The 14,163-nt window shown below is 45.2% G+C and overlaps 1 protein-coding gene across 1 annotated transcript in view; it reads left to right on the top strand.

The window, feature by feature from the left end:
- The first annotated feature begins 2,643 nt into the window (after positions 1-2,643).
- The window catches only part of SHC4 (SHC adaptor protein 4), a 142,747-nt gene continuing 131,227 nt past the window's right edge, over positions 2,644-14,163 (top strand). Inside the window, exon 1 of the mRNA XM_050797168.1 lies at positions 2,644-4,131. Coding sequence (XP_050653125.1) covers positions 3,547-4,131 — 585 coding nt within the window. The 5' untranslated portion in view covers positions 2,644-3,546. The remainder of the gene's footprint in view (positions 4,132-14,163) is intronic.

Raw genomic sequence — 14,163 nt, 5'->3', positions numbered from 1 at the left:
AATTACATTTTGCTGTGAGTGCATACTGCTTGTCGGTAGTGGCCCAGTTATCAAGGTTTCCTGAGACATCTAGTCTAGTATTATCTTCTGATAAATGATCTTTGGGCTAAATACACTTTCCCTGGGGATTTTGGAGGGGTAGATACAGGAAAACCATAGATAGGAAAATATTCTGCCAGCCTGATCTCATTGATCTGTGAGGGCCAGCTCAGGGGTAGGCTTCCCAACAACCCTAGAACCTCCCCAGATCCCCAGCTCTTCTTCCTGCCCAGCCATTTCTCAGAGCTTTAGGAAGCAGTAGGATGCCCTGTAGCCATCATAGGCCTGGAAACTAGATTTGAGCGCTCTGGTCCCTGGGAGGCGGCAGAGTACAGTGGCTGCCAGCACAGGCTTTGCAGTCAGGCCCAGAGGGATCCCAGGATCATTGTTCAACAGCTGGAGCACCTTGAACAAGTCACTGCCCTTTCTCTCAGCCTCATTTTCATATCTGTAAGGCAGTGAGGAACACAATCCCAGCCTCCACAATTTGTTATAATAATTGAACCAGAATGTAGGTAAACTGTCAGGTGTTCCACAGATAGTAGCTCTTATTAATATTGTTTTAATCATTACTAATTGAAAAGGATGTTCTAATGCCTTGAAAAAAGCAAACCATCTGCCTTGCCCAGCCATCTACCTAGAATGAAAAGCAATTCAATGAGCCTTCTCTTGGGCTGTTAGGACTGAGAGAATGGTCCAGCTGGGCAGGCTCAGCCTAGAGGCTATTGCCCACTTCCCAGTTGGGGATCTGATCTCTTTCATCCTCATAAAACGCTGTGGCAGAGCTACCCAGGAGAGCCGAAGTCTCCAGGCTTTCAGAAGAGAAAGAGCCCACAATGGCCATGACTGCTTTCTTACCTTACCTAGTCCCACTTCGCAACCCCCAACCCTCCCAGGCCTCAGGCTTTCTGAGGAATGTAGACTGGTCTGAGCTCCTGGAGTCTGGCCAGCACGGTGCCTACCTAGATGAGCTGGCTCCCCTGGACACCCCATCCTGCAATCACGAGACCTCTGTGAGGATTCCTATCAGCCAGGCAGGCCCCTGTCCTTTCCAGCCTTCTCCAGGCCCAGCTGATTTAAAAACTGTTTTCTTTGGACAATGTTGGCTTTCTTGGCTTCTCCCACTTTGTACTAATTTTTCTTTTTAGTTGCTTAGAATGATATAAACTCTGCAGTGTGAGGGGTAAGAGTATGTTCTTAGGGGGAGGCAGCTCTGTTTCCAATGGCCATTTTCTCATACTGCCCACGGGTACTTAGTGAGATAGGCACTGTGTGGAGCATTGGGCCAAGACTTTACAGGGATGAGGATTATTCATAAGCCCTCATAACACCCCCATTAGGTGGCTGCTGCCGACCTATGAGGACATTCAACCACGGAGAGGTAAAGTAACTTTCTAAAGGAAGCATGTGATGAGGTCATCACAGCATAGCAGAAGCAAGGCAGGGACCCAGGGGAAGGCAAGAAAAATGAGAGGAAGAAAGCAGATGAGGAATGAGGAGGAATAAGAGGTAAATAATCTTGTCCAGAGCCTGTCTCCTCAGCCCTAGGGATGTGGGGTCCAACTGATTTAGCTACTTCCCTCAGTTTTGCCAGGAGGAGATGTAGGGGAGGGAAAAGGAGGTCAGCTAGGGTTGAAGGGAAGATTTATGAAGATGCAGAAAAGCCTTTCCAGGTAAAGAAACGTCTGAACAGCCTTGGCAGAAGGGATGCAGATAGGTGCGTTATCTCCCTGGGGGAGCAGGGAGCTTGAGAGGAGGATGCTGCTTTCACTGGTCACTCTCAACCATTTAATTCAGAGCCTGTGTTTGGATCCCAAGGGAGCTCAGGCTCCCAAAGTCATCAATATACATGAGCCTAATGCAGCGTTAGGGTCAATAAGATAATGAAGGTGGCACCCTTGATTCCTTTGGTTGCCAGTTTGTCTTAATTTTTTAATTAACGAACAATTTCAGATGACAAAGCCTTGAACCACGGAGTAGTGCAGTCTTTTCTGAGAGTTCTTCATCTCTTCCTATGTGTGATTTCCACCCTACCCTGACACCCCACACCCCCGGTGTTTCAGCAGTTTCCTCTTCTCCATTCCTGAAGAACCTGCATTTTCTTTTCCCAGCTCTGGTTTTGGCTTCCTGTGTGCTAAGCCTTTGCAGTTGTCATCATGTCTTCAGGATACATTTGATAGGTACAGGAAGTTGCACCAGACGGAAGATGGAACCAACAATCAATAAAAAAAGAACTATGTTTCTAAGAAAAATGCATCATGGCTTCCCACAGGAGTTGTGAACCATATGTCCTAATATCCCTGGAACAATGGGTCTAATTTTTAGCTCCTCTGCTCTGCCCTCCCGGCCATCTCAACAAGAAAGAAAATAGATCTTTTAACCTGCTGCTCCCCAGCTAATGATCTGTAGTAAAGATTGCCTTTCCTTTTAACTCATTCATCAGATACCACAAAATAAAATATGTCCCTCCTCTCCCGCTAGCTTTATTTCTCTCGGCTACTAGTTTAGTATATTTATGGTCTATGAGTCATCAAGCTGCCTCCTGATTGGATAAAAACCAAGCACCTCTGAGACCGTCAGTCAATTACAGCTATTCTCAGCTTCATTCACAGATTTATTAGCTTGCACACACAGAGAGAAATTCATTCGGCAAAGTTCATTCATAAAAATTTCAACACGCTGCGTATCATCCTGCACATCTCAGCTTTCGGCTGCAAATGGGCTTCTGAAAAAAGCTCCGAGAGGAGTCCAGGAGGGAGGGAAGCTCTGAGCGAGGGTAGGCAGGCTGGGAGGGGATCTGAGGAACACGGACCCATCACAAGTCAGTGAAACAATGCGGAGCAGCGCCCGTCAGTAGTACTCCTGGCTGGTGGCCCAGAACGATGCAAGACAAGATCTTCCAAGAGAGGGCAGCCTTCGGAATCAACGAACCCAGGCAGAAGGGCCTTTGGCTCATAGATACAATTTTTTTTTCTTTTTAAATGAACAATCACTGGAACAAATAAAGGGTTAATAGGCCAGTCATTTGCCCCGCCCTGTGGGAGCCGAAGGGAGCAGGTTCGAAAGTTCCTGTGTGCAGAACAGAACGCTGGGGTAAGGGTGGGAGTGGGGTGCTAAATATTTCTACTAGGCTCCTGCAAGGCTAGTGATGGGTCGGGGCCCCCTGGCCGGCGCTCGCCCGGGTTCTGTGCCTAAGAGTTGGCCGTGAGCGACCACCGCCGCCGGGAGCCTGGGTCTAGGCTCTCCGGACAAGGATTCCAAGGCGAGAACACTGGTGCCTCTGCCTGGGCCAGGGAGGGACTGAAATCAGAGCAGGGGAGGCGTTTCCCCGCTGGGCTGTCACCCTTAAGGGGCCGGGAGCCGAGGTGGGCGAGCTCGAGAGCAGAGTTGGAGAGGTGGCTGCTGCGAGTTGCATCGGGCGTTGAGGCGTTTGATGTCTGCACCGTTTATCTACCAGACGACGAGGCGATTTATGCAACAGTATCCTGTTTCAGCACTGCCAAGGCTATGCGAGAACGCAGCCAGGACAGCCTGGCAGGACTCGTGCTGTATGTAGGACTCTTCGGGCACCCCGGGATGCTGCACAGGGCCAAGTACAGCCGCTTTCGGAACGAGTCGATCACGTCCTTGGACGAAGGTAGCTCCGGAGGCTCGGTCGGGAACAAGGGCTCACCGCAGCCTCCCCACCCCGCCCTGGCACCTCACCTGCCGGCTGAAGATGCCGCCTTGCCGTCGCAGGAGAGCCCCACCCCACTGTGCACCTTGATCCCCCGCATGGCGAGCATGAAGCTGGCCAACCCGGCCACTTTGCTGAGTCTGAAAAACTTTTGCCTGGGTACCAAAGAGGTGCCTCGGCTGAAGCTCCAGGAAAGCCGGGACCCAGGTTCCAGCAGTCCCTCTTCCCCAGAAACCAGTCTAAGTAGGTCTGGGACTGCACCTCCACCGCAGCCGGACCTGGTGAGCCACAGGGCAACCGCCCTAACCCCTGATTCGTGCCCGCTTCCTGGCCCTGGGGAGCCACCCCTTAGGAGCAGGCAGGACAGGCACTTTCTGCAGCACCTGTTGGGGATGGGCATGAACTACTGTGTGAGGGTAAGTCCATTTCCTCTCTGCACTCTTTCTAAGAACTTCTGTGGAAGGGGGCATCTTCTCTGCTTTCTGCAAGGGGTCTAAGGTTACCTGCCTGGGTTCTGTGTTTGGACAGGACATGATTCAACTGGACCAAGGGGTGGGGAGCTGGGTTTACAAATGTCCCTACAACTATCTGACTTGTACTGGAGTCAGGCAGCCTTTGGTTCAAGGACATGAACTGGTGCTAACTTGTAGGACATGAACCTGTGGGTACTTGGCAGGTGTAGAGGCAAGTTCTGATAGAGGCAGCTGATGGCACCACTTTGTCCCCACTGGACCTAGTATTCTGGCCAAAAAGAGTCAAGGACTTCAAATCTGATCAGTGATTGAGACTTGGTAGGTTATACTGGCCATTGTATTTTGGATGAATACAGTAAAGATTTCTGTGCTATAGAAACACATGGTGTGTAAGGGGCTTGAATTATTCTTTAAAAATTTATTTCAGCATTTAGCAAACACTTCTCAAAACATGTCTGAGTCTCTAACCTTGTGCTAGGAGCTAGTCTTAGCTCTCCAGTGCACATTTATTGCTTTTACTGCCTACGCTGCAGCAACTAGGCCTTGTCCATGAGCTATGGGCAAAATCAAGGTCCTTGCTGGCCTTGCATCTGTCCTTGCTCGATCAAGATTTGGGCAAATGAAGATTTGGCCTGTGCCCTTTCGGAGCTCAAATTTCAATGAGGGAGATCAATGAATACATGCGAAATACTAAGATAATCATACTTAGCAATAGACAGCTAATATGAGAATGCTGAGGGAATTCAGAAAAAAGGAACGATTATGTGATCTGGGATTCATTCACATGGGGAACCCTCAGGAGAAGATGAATCTTGGAAGAAATGTCAAATCCGAGTTGGCAGAAAGGAGGAAATTCCTGGTAGGCCAAGAATAGGAGCAAAGTCACTGTGGTGGCTGCAGGAGAGTATCACACAGGCTGGGCCTTATGGAAAAGGAAGGGGAATGCTGGAGAATAGTGGGGGACTGAGGGAGGGGCTGGGGTAGTTCTCAAACAAGTATGAGTTGAATAAAGACAAATAGAGATCACGAGTAGCTTGAGAGACCGAAGTTGACCGAAGCTCTTAAATGCCAAATGAGGAGATTGTAAATACTTTGACTGGTAAATGCGAATCCTCCTAGGTTTGTAGGGCATGACTTGCTGAAAGTAATTTTTAAAAGACCAGTCGGTTGATTTATTTGACATGGATTGAAGCAGGGAAAAATTAGAGACTTGGAGGGCAGTAAGAAAGATACTCTGAGAGTTTAGGTATGAGGGAATGAGAACACTGATTAAGGTGGAGAGGAGAGAAAGGAGGTGAATGGTAAGCCATTCTGTGAGAGAAGAATGAGAGAAACCTCAACAACCCTGGGAGATTAAGCAGATTATTTCAGATCCGAATATAAATAATAGAATAGCGAACATTTATTGAGCAGTGGGTAGATTGGTTTGTTACCATTGTTGTTTATTGGGGTCGTGAAGATTATTGATGGAGAGTTGTAAAGGGTGAAGAAAAGCCTTTCAAATTGAAGTCTCGGAATGACGTCAGTGATGCCAATGACTGAAGCAGAGAAAATTAGGAAGTGGACTCGTTTTAAGTTTGTTTTTGACATATTAAATTTAATGTAATGATCTCTAAATAATGCTAATATGTAGGTAGACAGTCATATAAGACTAGCACTCAGGTGAGATGTCTGATCTGAAGGTATACAGAGCTAGCCCAATAACTGTATTACAAACAGACAATTAGGATCTCAAGGAAGGCCAAATAGTAAACACTGGAAGGGTTACAGAGAGAGCAGGCTTGGGCAGTCCTGGCAAATGGGTAACTAAAACCTCTAAAGCAAATAAATGTATGGGACATGCAGCTCTTGCCCTCCCCCACAGTGACATGGCACATAATGGAAATACTTTCATGTTTCTACTCAGAGTTCACGGGCATATTCTCATTTGTCAAGATTAGGTGTGTGCCAGGCCCTCATGGGAAAATGAGTGACTCTCCAAACCTGGGCTCTCTGCACCTGCCTTACTGTCACCTACACATCCTCTAGCCTCTGCCTCAGCTTTCCTTTCCTCTTGTACCTCCTGCAACCTCTCCACACCCACACACCTGTACAATTTTAAATGTGAAAAGAGTTGCTGTGTGATCTCCAGTTTCCCTAGGGATTGGCTCCTCTGGCGTTTTAGATTTTTAATGTGGCCACCGTCTGTCTTCTTATGGCAATAATCACTGACCCCAGAAAAAGTGCCGACCCCATGACCCAAATGAACCTCACAAGATTGCCAATATCTGTGACATCCAATACAAGCTAATGACATCTCTTATGAAGTCAAAATACGCAAAAGAACTTACTATTAAGTTTTATAGAATCCTAACTTTGAAAGATGGAAGAGACTCAGAAGTTATCAAGGTCAATTTCTTTATGGTGAAACCAAACCCCAGAGAAGGGGTTTTTCAAAGGCCACACAGGTGAGTTAACGCAGAGTGAGATCTAGAGCCCAAATCTCCTGTGTGCCATTCTCACCTGTCTTCACCGCAAGTTTCCATGCTGGTTGTTGTTCTGTTACTCAGAATTCTTTTGAGATGTGAACCAATTTTGAAAATGAATGCCAAGTTATTAATTTATAGTAAAAATATCATACCAAATGAACCAAACTTGTGAACTCTGTATTCCCATCTGTAGGAAAAAGCACGTTAAAACATTTAAATCAAACCTTGCTTGGTAATAATGGATTCAGAGGAGAGAACTGAGAGAAAGATGATCTTAATGGTTAGTTGACACAGGGCTGGTGGATTTAGGGGCAAATTTTACAGGAAAAAGGCCACTTAATATTCTACCTTCTTATCCATATCATGTGACTGTTCCTCTCCCTGCCCCAACTTATTCACTAATCCATTCATCCATTTATTCAACAAATAATACAAATATGCAAATTGCATTATGAATCAATTATGCAGCAGTAACTGTTCTAGGCACTGGGCATCTATAAACAAAACGAGTCACTTCTAAGCACCAGTAAACAAAAGAGGTCTGACTCATTGTGATATATTTTAGTGAGTGGAGATAGGTTCAATTGAATAAATGAAAAAATATACTATTTCAGATGGTAATAAGTGCTATGGAGAGCGATAAAGTGGGGTAAGTGAAAAAGGCAGTAGCTTGGGTGGGAATGTAAGTTATTCCTTTTGGGTAAAAAGTGGAATTGTTATAGCTACTCTTTATTTTGTTTTCTTGCATCTTTTCTCTTTACAATAAGGACTATATTTTCCATCTGCACTAAGCTAGAGTTGACTGTGGGTTAAATATTCTTTTTAAAAAATGGCTCGTTTGGTTTTATGATGTGGAATCAATTATACAGCTGAAAACACTTTATGAATCCTGAGCACCTGTTTTGAGTAACTTTAATTTAAACTCAGACTTTGGACCCCCCGATGGTCTCTCAGGGAAGGGGGCCTAACCATTCTTTGAAAGATATTGAGCCAGGAATAGGACAGTGAGATCCCAGTCTGGGCAAAGTAGTGAGGTGGGCAAAGCCCATTAAATGGTGTCAAATATGACTTCATTCTCCCCATAAGACTAAGTCTGCTTTCTTTAGAGGCCTTTCCAAGTCCATTCATCCATCAGCAGACATTCATTTAAAGGTCTCCCAGGTGCCCAATGTAGTGGGGAATGTGGAAAATCTACACCGTGACAGTGTTCTCCTCTTTAAATGAGGGAATTGGCTTGAAAGCCCTCGCAGCACCAGTGTTTAATGAATGAAGGGTTCCTTTCTCACACGGGAGGTGTTTTAAATGCCAGTTTCCTTTCCACCTCTGAACTTGGCTCAAAGATGTAATAAAGCAGAGGCAAAGAAACCAACCCCGACGAGCTGTGGCAGGTAACTGCAGTGGCCCTCACCACAACCCCCTGAGGAAGGCTGTGTTCTCCAGGTGAGGCCACTGAGAGCCCAGGTGTTTGTGATCCACAGGATACTTCACAACTAGTAAGTAGCAGACTGAGGATTCCTATCCAGGTGTGTCTCACTCCAATGTTTCTCCTCTTCCCAACCTCTCACTTGACTCCAAGCAAGACGGGCAATCTCTGAAGTATGGGAATGGAGTAACATAGATGAAAGGCCACACTGTGCAGGATAGCCTCATCATAGCACCAGCCCACGGAACTTGCCTTGTCATATCCATGTGAGTGATTTCAGTCTCTTCACTTTAGCCCAGCCCAGCCAACTGTTTGCTAGATCGTATTACTTTCCTAGGGCTTCTGTAACAAGTACCACAAACTGGGTGGCTTACTACTATAGAAATCAATTCTCTCACAGTTCTTGAGGCTAGACGTCTGAAATCAAGATATCAGCCAAGTCACTCTGTCTCTAAAAGCTCTAGGGGGGGATTCTTAGAGCTCTTCCTTGTCTCTTCTAGCTTTTGGTAATTGCCAGCAATTCTTGGTGCTCCTTGGCTTGTAGGTGCATCACTCCAGTCTCTGCCTCTGTCTTCACATGCATTCTCTCTGTGTGTCCATGGCCAAATTTCCCTCTTTTTTATAAGAACATCAGTCATTGGATTAGGACTCACCCTCATCTAGATTAATCTCATCTTCACTTGATGACATTTGCAAAGACCCTCTTTCCAAAGAAGGTCACACTCTCAGGTTCTGAGGCTTAAGACTTGGACATATCTTTTTTGGTGGACAAAATTCAACCCAAAACAGTCCCCAAGAACGTTTATTGCAATGTATTTGCTCACATAGGCCTTCTTGGGTATCAAGCTCATCAGCTTTGTGTGCAAATAGAAATTTGTGTTGAAAGATTTTCTTGACTTCCTTTGTAAATCCCACAGTATACTCTTACCACCCATCTTCTCCTGTCTAAGGTATCTTATCACTGAGCCAGTAAACTAGTATTATCAATCATCTATTGTCTAGACTAGATGTAGTCCACAGTACAAATGTTATGTCTACCTCAAGTAGCTTTTCCATAGGAGATGACAGGTCTAGGAATTTGAAGACTTGTATTAAAGTAAGGGCTCTGACACTAAGTTGTGTGACTTTGGGTGAGTCACTTCACCTCTGTGGGCCTCATTTTCTCATATTTAAAAGAAGAAAGAAGTTTCCGCCAGGCACGGTGGCTCACGCCTGTAACCCCAACACTTAGGGAGGCCGAGGCATGCAGATCACTTGAGGTCAGGAGTTCGAGACCAGCCTGGCCAACATGGTGAAACCCCATCTCTACTAGAAATACACAAATTAGCCGAGCATGTTTACGTGCACCTGCACTCCCAGCTACTTGGGAGGCTGACGTGGGAAGTTTGCTTGAACCTGGGAAGTGGAGGTTGTAGTGAGCTAAGATCGTGCCACTACACTCCAGCTTGGGCAAGAGAGCGAGACTCTGTCTCAAAGAAAAAAAAGAAAAGAAGAAGAAGAAGTTTGAACAAATGCTGCTTAAAATCCTGAGGCTCCAGGTATTTTTTCCTACCTGTTTGAACCCCCTTACTATTAGGATCTCTTTTGGTTAGAAAGAGTTACCTTGAGGAAATAATGTTTATCTGCTTTGTGTTAGCAGAGAAGAGAAAGATTGTCCTTCAGGGATGCATTCAATTCTATTTTAGCACCCTCTTGCTAACACTGAGCTGGCTTCACCAGTAAGGCAGAAAGGAGGGTGTTATACTGGCATGGGTGGAGGCAGTAAGTTTCAGAGAGATGGAGGGCAGTAGAACAGCATCCAAGAGTAGGATTCCAGGGAGGGATGAAGTGTGGGCTAGCTCGGGGGCAGGCCAGGGTTGGAAGAGGTGAGTGATAGTGGATGGGATTGTGGGAATATGGCATTCATTCCTCACGTGTCTGGCCAGTTAGGTCTGACTGGACTTGGTGTCCAACAGGAGGACTGCAGAAGCAACAGAAATTAAGCCTTCTCTATTTTCTCTGGACAAAAGAGCCAAGAAAAAAATGCCTTGCCACACACATAGCCTGGTAACTGTAACCTTGAAAGAGGGAGATTTGTAACTCCAGGAGACTCCTGGAAAGACAGTCCCATGGTTTACACAATGAAGCCAGACCTGGGTCGCTCAGGTACCCACAGTGAAGGGAAATGGCTTTCTGCCTCTGTAAATTTCCTTCTTTTCTAAGTTATTGGTGGTTGAGAGGGAGGTAGTATGGATGGAAGGAAACAATTCCAGCTAAAACTGATGACTTGGCTTTGACGGTATTATATTTTCCTTCCTATTTCTTTCTTGGAGTAGATGTGGAAGTAGATTCTGCTAGAACTTAGAGAAAGCCTGGCAGGTTTGACCCATTCCCCTGTTCTCTCTAGACCTTCACATATCCCTTGACTGGTCCAGTCCTTCCATGCCCCTCTACACTAGAGCCTTAACTGCAAGAAAGAGTCTTAGAGATCAGTGAGTCCACACACTTCATTTGCAGCTGAGGAAACTAAGGCTCAGACATGTGAAGTGACTTGCCCCTAGCCACACATCTACCAGTGGTGGAGCCCAGGCAAGAGCTCCTAGTTCTATGTACAGCACTGTATTTTCTACCTCCATCTTGCCTCATCTTCCCCCACTCTCTGAACTAAATGTGCTACACCAAATGCCTCTACATGATTAAAATGCTGGGTGTGCTTTTTAGAAAGATAATTACAAAAACTTCTTTCTAATAGGAAAATTGTCTTAAAATAGCAGTGAGAAGAAAAGAGGGAGCATAGAAGAGTGGCAAGGAGCCCAAAGAGCACTGGCTTGGCCAGTTTCAACCTTTTGATTAAGGAGGTCCCTGTGGATGGCTGTGGGTTCATGTTGGGCCAGGACTTGTTACCACATGCATGGACTGGCTCCCATTTCATTCATTTGCTGCAACCTTAATGACCTTAGGGTCATTTCCCCAATATGGCTTCCTCTCATTTCCACATTCATGTTACTCTGAAGCCAATACAGTGTTATCATATGGAGGGACCAAACCAAGCCTGGATCCCAATATGACAGTTCCATCACCAGGAGGGTGATCTAAATGATGCATACAGGCTGCCCCCCGCCCCATCCAGCTTCACTCACTTACATCATGCATCTGCATCTGAAGGTGGCTAGGTTTGCACACCCACCAGTGGCATTGGAATGTGAAGGCATTTCTAGCCCCTTTGTCTTTCATTTTCCACTCAGAATATGTGGAAAGGAAGCTGAGAACGTCTTCCTGGGTAAACATACTGGGACGTCTTTCTTTTATGCAAAGGGACAAAGAGTACTGGGGGCTGCGTGAGACCCAAGAGAGGGATCCTGCCTTCTCAGCTCAGGGAGCTTTTTCTCATTTAACAATGTTACCAATAGTTTTTAATGGTAGTAGAACTCTAGGATTAGTACAGGCTGTTCCTATTTCATGAAGAGATTGCGGGTGAAGAGTTAATTTGTACATCAGTTCTTTGAGATATGAAATTTCCCAGAGAAATGTAACTAAAACTTGATAAGCCTTCTCATAGTTAGGGAGCGGATAAAATAACAAACTGTATGTAAAAAGCTTAGCACAGAGCCTGTCTCATAGTAGGTCCCAAGTGGAAGGACGAGAATGGATTTTCAGTAGCCTCGGGGTGCCTCTGGGCCAAAAACTCAGGATAGACTAAACTTGGTTTTGGCATTTCCCCGCATTCCTTTGGCATACTTTCTCCTGGCCAGCAGCGCCACCCTGGCAGAGCTTTCTTCCCTAAGTCTTGCCTTGTGCTGCTCACCAGGGAGGGCCTGCGTGCCTTCTCTAAAGCTGCCTAATGTTTATCCGCTAGTCCCCTGCTCCTCCGGTGCAGCACAGCGAAAAGCATCTGCATTTTGAAAAGATGTTTATTTACTTCACTGACTCTTTATTGTAACGTTTCCCAAAGTTTGCTGAGGACCACCTGTATCAGTTAAAAATGCTTGTTAAAAATGCAGATTCCCAGTCCCCATCTTGGACTTATTGGACCAGAATGTCTGAGGCTGGGGCCCAGAAACCTGCATTTTTGACAAACTCCTTATGTGATTCTGCAGCAGAGAAGATTTGGGAACGTCTGCTGAGTCCAGTCAGAGCAATGGTTCTCAACTGGGAATTATTTTGCCACGCAAGGGACATTTGGTAATGTCTGGAGACGTTTTTGATTGTCATAACTGGGAGGGGAGGGGAGTGCTACTGGCCTTTAGTGGCTGGAGGGCAGGATGCAGCTAAACAGCCTGCAAGGCCCAGGGCAGCTCCCACAACACAGAACTGTGAGGCCCAACGCGTCAAAAGTGCTGAGGCTGAGAAACCTTGAGCCAGTGGGATGAAGTGTATGAACCAGGGATGTAGATTAGGAGGCAATATTAAATGGAAAAATAAACAACTGCTCAGTGGTTCCTGTAAATCTAATCTAAGTCACTTCTGAATGTTCTCATTTTCTTCTTTCCCCTCTTTAAAATCTACAGATTCTCTAAAAATTGTAGTTCATGCCACTTTCCACCCAAACAGTACTCCTGTGGCTTCCATATCAGGATCTCAGGTCATGGGATGAACGTGGACCACATGAGCCATATGTTGCTATGAGCAACTCGTATATCAAGGATGTCCACATTAGGACAGATTCTACCTTAACCCAGGGGCACTCGGGCTAAATGGCATTGACAGGCTAGCTTAGTTTCTTTTTCTGTGGAGGGGGATGGAAATATGAGATTTTATTAGCATTTGTTTGGAAATATAGGAACACAACATCGCATTCTCATTAAAATAATAGCTATGATTTGTTGAGCTCTGTGTATGTTGCAGGAAGCTTGCATCAATTACCTCACAATGACCCTGTGGAGTGGGTGGATGGGGAGGAAACTGACACCAAGAGAGGTCCATTATCTGGCCTTGATGCTTGTAAGTAGCAAGCATCAGTATTGAAATGGAAGTCCAACATGTCAACTCCACTGTTGTAGTTTGCTTTACACAGTGTTTTTGTTGTTTTTTTTTAACTTTTATTTTAAGTTCAGGGGTACATGTTACATAGGTAAACTTGCATCATGGGGGTTTGTTGTACAGATTATTTCATCACACAGGTATTAAACCTGGTAGCCATTAGTTATTTTTCCTAATCTTCTCCCTCCTCTCATCCTCCACCCTCTGATAGGCCCCAGTGTGTGTTGTTCCCCTCTATATGTCCATGTGTTCTCATCATTTAGCTCCCACTTGTAAGTGAGAACATGCAGTATTTGGTTTTCTGTTCCTGCATTAGTTTGCTAAGGATAATGGCCTCCAGTTCCATCCATGTCCCTGCAAAGGGCATGATCTCATTCTTTTTTATGGTTGCATAGTATTCCACGGTATATATGTACCACATTTTCTTTATCCAGTCTATCACTGATGGTCATTTAGGTTGATTCCATGTCTTTGCTATTGTGAATAGTGCTGCAGTGAACATACACACGCATGTGTCTTTATAATAAAATGATTTATATTCCTTTGGGTATATACCCAGTAATCAGATTGCTGGGTTGAATGGTATTTCTGTCTTTAGATCTTTGAGGAATCGCCACACTGTCTTCCACAATGGTTGAACTAATTTACACTCCCACCAACAGTGTATAAGCATTCCCTTTTCTCCACAATCTCACCAGCATCTGTTATTTTTTGATATTTTAATAACCATTCTGATTGGTGTGAGATGGCATGCGGTTTTGGTTTGCATCGCTCTAATGATCAGTGATGTTGAGACTTTTTCATATGATGGTTGGCCACATGGATGTCTTCTTTTGAGAAGTGTCTGTTCATGTATGTCTTGTCCTCACTTTTTAATGGGTTTGTTTTTTTCTTGTAAATTTAAGTTCCTTATAGATGGTGAGTACTAGACCTTTGTTGGATGCATAGTTTGCAAAACTTTTCCCCCTTTCTGTAGGTTGTCTGTTTACTCTGTTGATAGTTTCTTTTGCTGTGCAAATAGCTTTGTATCTTAATCATGGTATCCTACTGTTGCCAGTACCTTCATTTCCACAGGGAAATGCATTAAGATTTTTAACAACTAATTTACAAGTAAATTTTAAGAGC

This window comes from Macaca thibetana, chromosome 7 (assembly GCF_024542745.1).
Source record: "Macaca thibetana thibetana isolate TM-01 chromosome 7, ASM2454274v1, whole genome shotgun sequence".
NCBI lineage: Eukaryota > Metazoa > Chordata > Mammalia > Primates > Cercopithecidae > Macaca > Macaca thibetana.
The sequence above is the reverse complement of the archived record's forward strand: the minus strand, read 5'-3'. Positions and strand labels throughout refer to the sequence as shown.